The sequence below is a fragment of the Hoplias malabaricus genome, chromosome 6 (genome assembly GCF_029633855.1).
Source record: "Hoplias malabaricus isolate fHopMal1 chromosome 6, fHopMal1.hap1, whole genome shotgun sequence".
NCBI lineage: Eukaryota > Metazoa > Chordata > Actinopteri > Characiformes > Erythrinidae > Hoplias > Hoplias malabaricus.
The window spans coordinates 40,948,152-40,959,384 of NC_089805.1; the positions used below are offsets into that span (position 1 = coordinate 40,948,152).

The 11,233-nt window shown below is 41.9% G+C and overlaps 1 protein-coding gene across 2 annotated transcripts; it reads left to right on the top strand.

Moving 5' to 3' along the window:
* The first annotated feature begins 782 nt into the window (after positions 1-782).
* On the top strand, positions 783-11,049 carry si:ch211-152p11.4 (regulator of G-protein signaling 1). 2 transcript variants are annotated; one of them, XM_066675711.1, is made up of 6 exons: positions 783-1,051; positions 2,375-2,973; positions 5,905-5,966; positions 6,502-6,629; positions 8,824-8,990; positions 9,869-11,049. In XM_066675711.1, exons 2-6 carry the CDS (start codon positions 2,485-2,487, stop codon positions 10,037-10,039), a joined length of 1,017 nt encoding a protein of 338 aa, XP_066531808.1. In that variant the 5' UTR covers positions 783-1,051; positions 2,375-2,484; the 3' UTR covers positions 10,040-11,049. The 2 variants fall into 2 exon arrangements, with proteins under 2 accessions (XP_066531808.1, XP_066531809.1); XM_066675712.1 differs by having other exon boundaries at positions 5,908-5,966; positions 9,869-11,048.
* Positions 11,050-11,233: the final 184 nt, after the last annotated feature.

Here is an 11,233-nt window from a genome sequence, read left to right on the forward strand (position 1 = left end):
GAAGGAGGAGAAGAAATGAAGAAGAAGAAGGAGATGAAATGAAGAAGAAGAAGAAAAAGAAGGAGGAGAAGAAATGAAGAAGAAGAAAAAGAAGGAGGAGAAGAAATGAAGAAGAAGAAGGAGATGAAATGAAGAAGAAAAAGAAGGAGGAGAAGAAATGAAGAAGAAGAAAAAGAAGAAGAAGAAGAAGGGGGGCACCTTAAAAACACAGAAGACTGCTTTATTTGATCAAATGTGAATCTTCTTTTTTAAATATCTTTTGTGGAAATGAGATTTTATTTTTAATCTTAACTATTTTTATGGCAGCTGTGGTGAGCCATTTTAAGTAAATGACAGTGGTAGTAGGCCACTGTATTAATTTTGAGAAAATAAGTTGAAAGAAAAGGTTTAATACTTCAACAAGTGATTTCTTCATATTTTAGCTGAGAAAAGAACAGCTGAGAATTACCCACAAGTAACTTTGGCAAAATGGGCGGGATCTTTAAAAGATATTTGTCACTTAAAAACAAAATTTCTTAATCATATATATCTCTAAAATATTTGGAATACAGCAGATAGGGGGTGTTAGACTGGGCGGGATCCTTATAGGACATTAACAGTAGTGAGCTGTATTACATCTCAGAGGGGGAAAAGTATAGCCTTCGACCTTCATATTAGACTTTTAATAAATATGTATAAAAACACTAATAATCAAAGAAAACAAGCTGGTGGAAAAAATGAGCAGGATCCCAGGAGCCACACCTACAGAGAAAAAGTGTAGAAGTCGCTTCTCAGATTTGGACAAGACTGGACTGGTCTGTGGGCTTGGCCTCGGAAACGAGGCGGCGCTTTAATTCACACGAAACATGAATGTGCCTTCGAGTTGGAAGAGCCCCATTTAGGCGAGAGTCGGTGTTATAAACGTTCCTGTGGAGCTTACCGTGGTTGTTCAGATCTGTGCTCTGTGTTCACTGCGAAATTAAGGTGGTTGGAGAATTGGGAAACACTGTTTGTGAGTGCTGTGTGTGACCTGCACTTGTGGGAACCATGTGGAACCTGGAGTCACCTTAAGGTAAAGAAAATACAGCATTTATCGCCGCCTTTGGTTTAAACTTGACGAGTTTCATACGAAATACTAAATTAAGCACACTCCACCTGCTTCTTCCTGGAATTTGACAGTTCCACCTTAAATGGTGAAGAAGATTTAGGCGCCAGAATGTCACAGCTGCACCACTTAAGGTGGAACTGAGTGTTCCTCTAAGGCAACTTCAGCTGAGGCAAGTTCTGGTAAAATCTAATAAATTATGCCAGTGCTCGTTAAAGTCATCAGTCTGTCTATAAAATGAAGTGTGTAAGTCTTAAAAGTGTTATAGAAAAACCTGACCTACCAAGGTGTTTCTGACCTACCAATGAAAAAAAATAAATACAGGTGCATGTTTTGTATAAATTACTTTTACACTGAATATGTTGAGGCTGAGGAAAAGTATATTAAAGGTTCATATTTTCCACAATAAGTGAGTAAATGACCATTTGACGTAGCACTTGTTTTACTATGGAATAAAATATCAAAACAGAAACTGTAAAATAAATAAATTAGTTAAAAATATATAAATAAAAATAAATCATGATGAATCGTTGCATGTTAATGTAGTGGCCATATGTTCATTTTCAAAAAAGAAAGGATTCTATACAAATAAAAGTGTTAAACTCTTGCATTTGACACTGTAGTTGTAGTAGGGTGTTTATTGTAGTTTAAAGTATCCCCTGAGAAAGTTAACTTTACACTTTTATAAATACCGTGAATCAAATAGTTCATGAAATCATATTTGAAATTGGTCAATTTATTTATGTATTGTTTGCTCCCGGGCTCCCCCTACAGTCACTTTAACAGTACTACCCTAAAATCACTGGGAAGGGAGTGAGTCTTCCTACCCTCCTCCAAAAGTTACATAGTGTATTTTCTGTAGTGCTGAGCTTGGTGTAGCAAACACAGAGGCTCTGTTGTAGTTATTAAAAGGCAGTGGAGCATCACAATGATTTTGAAGCAGTCATTTTAAAGTAAAAATATTACATCTTGTTCCTTTAAGTAAAGCACCATGCATGTGGCACTTGAAGCTTGTGAAGATGTTTAGCATGTTATAACGCTCCCCAGTGTACAGGTTCGCTTAGCATTCAAAAAAAGGTGCAAATGCCTGTTTAAAAATGCAAATCTGTCAGGTGAAATGCTCTGTCAAATCCAAGCCATCCTGACACACACAGTCATGTCCTTCATAATCCCCCCTGGGCCACTGACTCATTTTCTAGTTAACCTATTTACAGAAATATGCTTGAAATCTTACAGTGTTGCTTGAAATCCCCTGAGCTCACTGTGCTGGCTTTCTCTTTATTTCCTCAGACTGCTGGCATTTCCTCGACCTTCCTCTTCATTCAGAAGACTCCCATCACTCTCTCTCTCTCTCTCCCCCCTCGTTCTCACTCTCTTTCCCTCACTCAAAATAATCAATCATGCGGCGGTTCAGTTCAGAAGGGTCCCTTTTGGACCTGGACCTCTTGCACTGGAAAAAGGTGTCTTTGAAGGATGAGAACCAGAATAATGACGGTAAAAAGCGCATATACAGACAACAAACTCTGATGGAGGTTGAGACACACAGAGAAGCCAAGTCCTTGCCCTCGACTCCTGCTGTCCAGGAGCCTAAGAAGGAACTTCTTAAAGATCACAGCGTTAGCGTGGAGAACCTCACGGACCTGGAAAAATCCTCAGGTTTCCTCATGGTCACCAACCTCAATGAAAGCTTCAAAGCCTACAGCGACAGTCAGCTGGCCCCAGGAACCAGCGGCAGCACTGAGAGTGTGGGCAAAGAGGACGCCCGCCCTCACTCTCCGACGGCTTCATCCAGCCCCTTGTCCTTCAACCAAGAGCATCACCAACGCCAGAGTCATGTTAGAGCCAGGTTATCTGCTGCTAAACTGCACCTGAAGAGCCTCTTTGGGCAGGTAAAGAAGAACCTCGCACAGCAATATTGTTTTCATGGCATGACACATAATGTGATGCTGATATGAGGGTTTCCCTTCATAAAATAAATATTGTAAATGTTCTTTACTAATTTAAAGGGCCAGTCTCCTGTAAGGTTCCTATAGTTTTTGCTGAGACCCCCTAAGGAACTTATTGGAATGCATATGCTCAGGACTGAGATGTTTCTTATTGCTGTAATATAAGTAAGTGGGCTGAACTTCTGTAGGGAGAATAGGTGTGTATATGTAAATGTTTTGGCTTTTTGTGACCATACACCGTTCAAAACAGGTTAGTTCTTGCAGCTTCATTTCTATGTCCGACCTAAATTTATGGGCTTTAACATTGTGTACATTGATTTAAAAAATGCAAAGACATTTTCCCAGGGTATGGCCTTTTAAAGGGATATATATTTTGAAAAATAATCACTTATTTGAGTGCGTTAGCACATTTAGTATTGGGCTCTGGAAGTCCGGCCAGGTCGTTTATTTGTGAACTGTCTGAAAACATGGGATAAAACGAGTCATTCTGAGTTTGTTCTGGGTCTTACGTAGAGTTCAGACACTTCAATTGTGTCCTGTTTTCTCCTCTGAGTCTCTCCAATCACAGATCCACCGTTATTCCAAAATTACATGGAGCAAAAACAAGAAAACAATCAGAGAAATTTAGTTTAGCGATTAAATATGGAGGAGAAAGAAAACAAAGTGAAAATGGCCTAAAATCCAGGGTTTCTGCCCTTCACTCCTGGGCTCATTCTCATTTAAAGGAAAAGGCGCTGACATTTCCTGTACTGAACAGGGCTGAAGAACAGTGTTGTGGTGTTGGATCATGTCACACATTTTCAAAATATACAAGAAGTGTGTTAACTTGTGGAAATGGCATGTAGTATGTACTCTTTAAGGTTCTTGATGCTTCCATTTACTGTATTTTAGGGAACCCAAAGAGTTCTTCTATGGCTTTATGCAAGAACAACCATTCTAAGCCCTTCATTTGTAAGAGCTGTGTATTTCTAGGCCATTACCTCAGCCAACGCGCTGAGGTTCTCAGTTCCTTTGTATTATTAAAACCTCTTGAGGCGCTATGGATGTTTGTCTTTGTTTAAGTGACATTTCTCTACAAATGGTTGTTTGGACAGTTATTAGACATGCCTTGAAGTTGGTGTAAACCAGTGATGTAACTGGCGGAGGTGTGATTACTCAGTGAAGAAACACTTATCCCGGTTACTTACACACATTACTTGCCTCTGGTGGTACACATTAAGAGTAAAGGAGACAAAAGTGTAGTTTTGGAGGCAGGGGAAGTGATTTGGCCTCTCGTAATTACCCTAACATCATTTTATATGATACATATCTTAGAACAGGGCGGCACGGTGGTGCAGCAGGTTAGTGTCGCAGTCACACAGCTCCATGGACCTGGAGGTTGTGGGTTCGAGTCCCGCTCCGGGTGACTGTCTGTGAGGAGTGTGGTGTGTTCTCTCTGTGTCTGTGTGGGTTTCCTCCGGGTGACTGTCTGTGAGGAGTGTGGTGTGTTCTCCCTGTGTCTGCGTGGGTTTCCTCCGGGTGACTGTCTGTGAGGAGTGTGGTGTGTTCTCCCTGTGTCTGCGTGGGTTTCCTCCGGGTGACTGTCTGTGAGGAGTGTGGTGTGTTCTCCCTGTGTCTGCGTGGGTTTCCTCCGGGTGACTGTCTGTGAGGAGTGTGGTGTGTTATCCCTGTGTCTGCGTGGGTTTCCTCCGGGTGACTCTGGACCCACCGTGACCCTGAATTGGAATAGTGCTTACAGATAATGAATGGATGGATGGATTTCTTAGAACAAACATAATCTTTATGTTATATACCATTTATAAAATTCATATTTTTGTGTTTGTAATTGCTCGTTTAAAGTAGAAGTGGGCAGCATGATTAGAACCATTCAGAGTGTATGGATCTCTGAAGTGGCATTATAGCATTTTTCAATCTAACCCCTGCCTTTGTTTTAGTATCATACAGACATTTACCACTTTCCTTAGTAAAAGAGTAAAAAACATGTTTTATTCAAGTCATTTTTGTGGCCAATATATTGTCCCAGAAATAATAGCGATAAAGAATGTTATTGCCATGTAAATGATAATATATTTGTGTAATAATGCAGCTAAAACATAGTTATAATGAATATATAGGTATTGGAATGATAAATATTTGAAATAAAATTCTAATAAAATAAAAATATTCTAAATAAAAGCACCGTTTTCAAACACCTCCACGTGACTCGACCAGAGTAGAGAGGGACCAGAGAGGACAGAACAGCACAACTGGCTGAAATGTTGGGGACATTCTTGTTATGTAAACAAACATGGCAGTAAGATGTTGTATGATAAATGGATAATGGAGTTACTGTGACAGGCCTACACACTTGGAATAAAACCAGTGGAGAGAAGCTGGTTATCTATCCATGCCATAACAAATAAAAGTTTATTTTCCTGCTGAAACTTTCTTAAGAATAATTAAAGCTTCCAGAGAATGTGTGGGTGAACCCACATGTGGTGTGGTTCTGTCGAATCAGAGCTGATACTGCAGGCAAGCCTTTAATCCATGACATCGTGATACGTTTGGCAAGGGATCAGCTCAAGACTAAAGCAAACATTTCAAAGGCCACATTGAGACTCGGAGAAACCCGTCCTTTGTCTTTAACACTGCTGGCTACCATCAAGGACTCCGGTTCTCATGTTCTGCTCTCCTCTACCACATTAGTGACTCTCAGCAAATAAACCAAAGCATCGTATAAACAGCACTTCCGACCTGGCTCTGGTTTCTCTAATTTTCTAATGAACTGGATTCTAGTAGCCTCTTGGGAAAGAGCTAGCCGAAGAAAGTTGACCTCATCTGTGTGTATGTGTTTAGTGGTGTGTGAATAAAAACCTCCCTCCTTCCTTTTCCCAGCAGAGCCCACACTCCTCACATTCAAACCTGGCAACTACAGATCACAGAGAGAGGGAAACCAGGTAAAGTCTGAATTTAAAACGACCCGAAACACAATCATTAACAGCTGTGCTATTTGTGTGTGTGCTCTTCCTTGTTGGGGGGGGGGGGTGATGTTGTGTGACACTGTATGGGTGTGGACTCTGAAACCAAGACACTCCACTCCGTCTATCTGCTCATGCTTTATCATCCTGCAGCTGCATGGCTTGCTTTCTTTTGTCCTTTGACCCGTTTTCTTGATTTTCTCTTCCTCATTTTGGTTCTCCTATTTCCTTGTCCTCGCTTTTCTTCTTAAAATATACGCTGCAAAATTCACACTTCCAGTCTGCGTTACTTGGACACACACTTTAGTTATAAACAAAGTCTTTACACTGTGTACAAATAGGTGTAGACACTTTTTAAACCCCTACACACTGCTGTTCTCTGGACCTTTGGGATGGCTTGGGACTAGCTTTTGTTGCTGAGTGTTAGTTGGCCGTTGGGAATGTTTCTGTATATCACCTCCTCTCATTTCGTCCCGTATCATGTTGTAAATAATGATGTGTTTTATTCGAGTAGTAGTACCAAAGAAAGGCGCTCTCGTTTCCTGAAGCAGTGGAGTCAGGTGGGCCACGGCAAGACTCGGCTCAGCAGAGAAGAAGTGGAGAAGTGGGGCCAGTCCCTCAATGCCCTGCTGGAAAGCAGAGGTATGAGATGCAGTCACTGCTATTTATTTTGCTGAATTCATTGCACGTATCTAATCACAGTTGAACCGATTTTGTTTCCAGGAAATTGCCTTGGTGTTAAGTTGCCGTACTCTTACTCAGGCTTGTTTAACTGGAAAGGGGTCGCAACCTGCACTGAGCAGTTTGTAATTCTTACCACACTGACTGAGCTGGTAACGTCCTCAAAAAACACAGTTATGGGGAAATAAGATGAATCTGGTTAAAGCTGCAGCTGTGCTGATGCTGCAGGAAAATCAACAGGAGCTAAAATCACTGACTGTCAGCTTGTGTACAGTGGACACAGTGTGGAAATCAATAGGGCTGGCCCCGAATATTCGGCCATTCGGTTATTAGTTCGTTGGGTAGGAATTCGGTTTATAATTTTGAGATTCGGGTTTGTTTTTTTAGGATAAACGTCGCTACCGATACAGACAACCCACATGTATTCAGCCTTGTCAACATAAAAGTCTTAAACGAAGCATGGCAAAGCTACAATTAATATTGTCAGCTTCACAACTCAAATTAGAACACCTCCACAAAGCTCTGGTTTCCTCGTGTACTCTCTGCCCTTAGTGGCACTGTGTATGCACGAGTTAGCGAACGACTTAGCCATGCGACGGAGCCATGCTGAGGGTCGCAATGCAGCCTTATTTTTAAAGCAGGTGCTGATTTTCTGAACACTAGGGCTAGCCCCAAGTATTCGGGTGTTCAGATATTTGTTGTTCAGTATGTATTCAGTTTAAAACAGTGCTCCACCCATATTCAGGCTCATCGACATAAAAGTCTTAGTGCAAATGAAGCCTAAATCTCTGTCATATAAAACAACCTAACATGCTAAAACAACACACTTACAACGAAGCCAGCCACAGTTTATGTTTACAGCACTTTCCTGAAATCAATGGGGATAGGGGAGGGGGAAGGGTGGCTTCCTAGCCCCCTCCTAAAGTTACATAATGCATTTGCTGCAGTGCTGAGCCCAGAGGAGCACAGACAGAGGCCCTGTTCTCCCTGTTACAGGTCACTGAAGCATTTTTTTGAAGCTGTAACTTTAATGTAAAAGCACTACCTAGTGATTCTTTAACAGTTTGGAAGGTGCCTTTCATGTTTGACGCAGAGACCTTAACATCTTAGACTCCAAGCTTGACGCTCTACACATAACAGGGACAGTCAACTACACACAAACACAGGGGCTCTAGATTTAACTTGGGATTCCCACCTCGGAGGCGCTAGACCCGACTTGGAGCCTCGAGACTTAGAGTGATCTTGACTCGCATCTGCACCACAGAGACTGGAGGCTTGACTCAGACTTAAAGCAGTTGTAAATGTCATAGCAGACATGACAGATAAAATCAGTGCTGTGACGTTTTGTGGTTTACAATGTGTGTTATGTCACCGAGCCAGACTTGATCCACGCTCTGTTTATCTTTTGACGTTTCCATTGTTGGAGCTTTCAGAAACTATGCACCGTGGTATTTCCTTGAGTGGAGGTACACTTTATATACAGTTATTTTTGATTGCATTTCTCAATGTATTGCAAAACACTGCCATCCTGTGACTAGTCGCACTGGGGCTTGTCATAATAATAACTAGGAGACAGTCACAGTTTGGAGTTGGGTATTGGACGTGTTGATTCAGCATTGGTGCTACTGCAGATCTGTATTTGTGCAGTTAAGAATCTGTTGTCTGTGTCCTTTTTCCAGCAGTTTCAGTTGTGTTCTTGTGGTTCCTCGAACACAGACTGTAATATTTGTCTTGTAACATCTGTGTTGGCAACATACCCCTCCCCTTCCTTTTCCCTCCCAGCCATAATTATTTTTTCCCTTGAGAAAATGTTGCAATCAGTGACGCAGAGGGGAGAAATTGTGTCGGCTGTAGACAAAAAAGGGCAATATTAGGAAAAAGCAGATAAAACAGGTGTAAGATTCTTTAAGGAAATGGTTTGGTTTTATTCTGTTTGTAAAATAATCTTGTTGTGTGTGTGTATGTGTGTGTGTGTGTGTGTGTTTGACACGTTATACGTGTGCGAGCGTCCCATCTGTGTCTCCTTTCCCCAACCCCCACCTCCCCCTTGCTTCAGCCAGTCCTTAGAGTCTGTTTAGTGACAGTAGAAACTCAATAAACCCACCCCCACTCTTTTTCCTTTCTTTTTCTTTCTTTCTCTCTCTCTCTTCGTCAGTGGGTGTGTCTGTGTTCGGAGCATTCCTCCGCTCTGAGTACAGTGAAGAAAACCTGCAGTTCTATTTGGCCTGTGAGCAGTACAGACAGTCGTCACACACCTTCAGCTTGCAGAGACGAGCAAAAGAGATCATCACCACCTACATCCAGCCTGGGGCTCCCAGAGAGGTGGGACACTCCCCTCCGTCACTCTGTTATTATTTTGGTTAGGAGCTGTGACAAACCAAACATAAACATCTGTTTTATTTACTCTCCAAAAGCAGCAGGGGGTTTAATTTTATATTTAACATTAATAGCTGTAAAATAGGGATGAATCTTTGTGCACTGTGAGGTCTTAAGGTGTCCCCGACTTTAAGGTGGCCACCTCGGGCTTTAGGAGGAACAGTCCGGTTTTTCAACTCCCAGGCACTTTATAGTCCTCCGTTTTTGCAGCAGACTGGTTTCACTTGGGGTTGTTTGTGTTTTGTTATTGGCTCACACAAATGTCAGAAGGACCACCGTGAATTTTATTGGGTTAACCGTTTACATGACATTCGACCTACTGCAGCTCCGCCTGTGTAGAAGAGCACAGCATGGAGCAGTGAGAGGAATCTGCTCGAGGAAGATATTTCAGGGTACAGTTGCTGATCTACATTCATCTTTAAGAGGCGCAGGAACGTGAGGGTTGAGCCAAGGAGGGAATGCAGCTCCACCCAGTATTTTACGTCCTACTTATACCTAAAGGGCCAAGAGCCACTTACAGACATGAGAACCTACTCCAAGCGCCGCTGTGTTTACCTCTTTAAAGCACACGATTATTTGATTATCATCAAATTGACCCCTCAAAATTATCATAAAGCTTGTAGGAATCAGGAAGTGTAATTGTACATGCTTCTGTTAAGTAACTTTAGAGGATTTTGAAAGCTTTCTGGATGTCTGGTGAGGTTCTGACTGGGTGACGTTTCTAGGTGAATTCCCTATCAGTACCAATTATCGATATGAGAAGGTACATATTGTGCAGGACCATGTTCCTAACTCTCACTCTCGTTCTTGCTCTCCTCTTTCAGATAAATCTGGACAGTAAGACTCGGGACCTGACACTGCAGCTTCTGAAAGCTCCGTCCCACACCGCGCTGTGCCATGCCCAGAAACGCATTCGCTCTCTACTGGACACAGACTGTTACCCTCGCTTTCTCCAGTCCGACATCTACCTCATGCTCCTGGGGGATGCTCATTAGGTCACGATCACACAAGCAGTGTGAGGAAGCGGAGGGGGCCCCAACTGACGTGTAGTTGACTGAAAATAGATGGACTGATAAACGTAGACATTTTGGCTCGGATGCCTGATCCTGAACACTGGTTTTAAAAAAAAAACGAGAATTTACTGATATGATGAGCACAACTACTGTGTTTTTGTTTTTTTTCTGAAGTTAAAGATTGTTAATATATTGTTGGAAATGGAAGAGAGAAGCAGGGTGAGTGTGTGCAAAAAGTGCTGATGTGGTTTCATAGTGTAGTGCATTATTATCCAGAAAGGCAGCCGGCTGAGGTCAGGAACATTACAGAGGCTCGTAATCATTAAAGAGGATGCAGCAGACGTAGTACAACATGCTGACAGAAAGGAAAAACCCATCAGGCAACATCGGACCAAGTCAGAGGACCAGGAACGTGTAGAAAAAAACAAAACTGTTAGTCGCCTGACATAAGGCTCACAGAATGTAGAAGTTTGATTTTAAGACCTCCTTACAGTAACCTGCTTGGCACACAGCCCTGGAGGGCCTTTCGGCCTGAAGCTTGTTTAGCAAACACGACTGGTGTAATATGAGCTGAAGAGTGAGGACCAGGAATAGAATTTACCCATGATGCTTATTTTATGAGTTTGAATTGTTTTTATGTGTTTAGAAATAAATATTTTATATGACTTCTGATCCCAGACAATGGTCTCTGGGCTTGTGGTTTGTTCTGAGCGCCACAGAATCAAAAAGCTATTGACTGCAAGCTCGTTTTTATCCTTTTGAAAGTACTCCGCATGTGTTTAATGTCCCCGTGTCCTTTAAAACCTGTTAAGTCTCAGAACGTACCAGCAGGCCGAAGTGTCAGCGGAGACTTGCTTTAAGCTGAAGCCGGTTGAGAAATACCTGGAAGTGTTGTCATATTTATCACCACCATCTTTACAGAACTGTAATGGGTTTTAGCTTCATTGTTGTGTGATAGTTTAGTCTTTAATGGGCAGCTTTATATTTATAACGCTTTCCTTAAAAAAAACATTTGAGAGAGCTCTACTGAGTCCAAATAAAGATTGTAGCACAGGAGACTCCCACCAGAGGCTAAGCCACAATTCCAGGCCATTTTTCCTGGACCCTAGAACACTGCGGCATATATATAATAAAAACAAACACAATGTGTGATTTCCTAATCCTCTTTAAACTTAT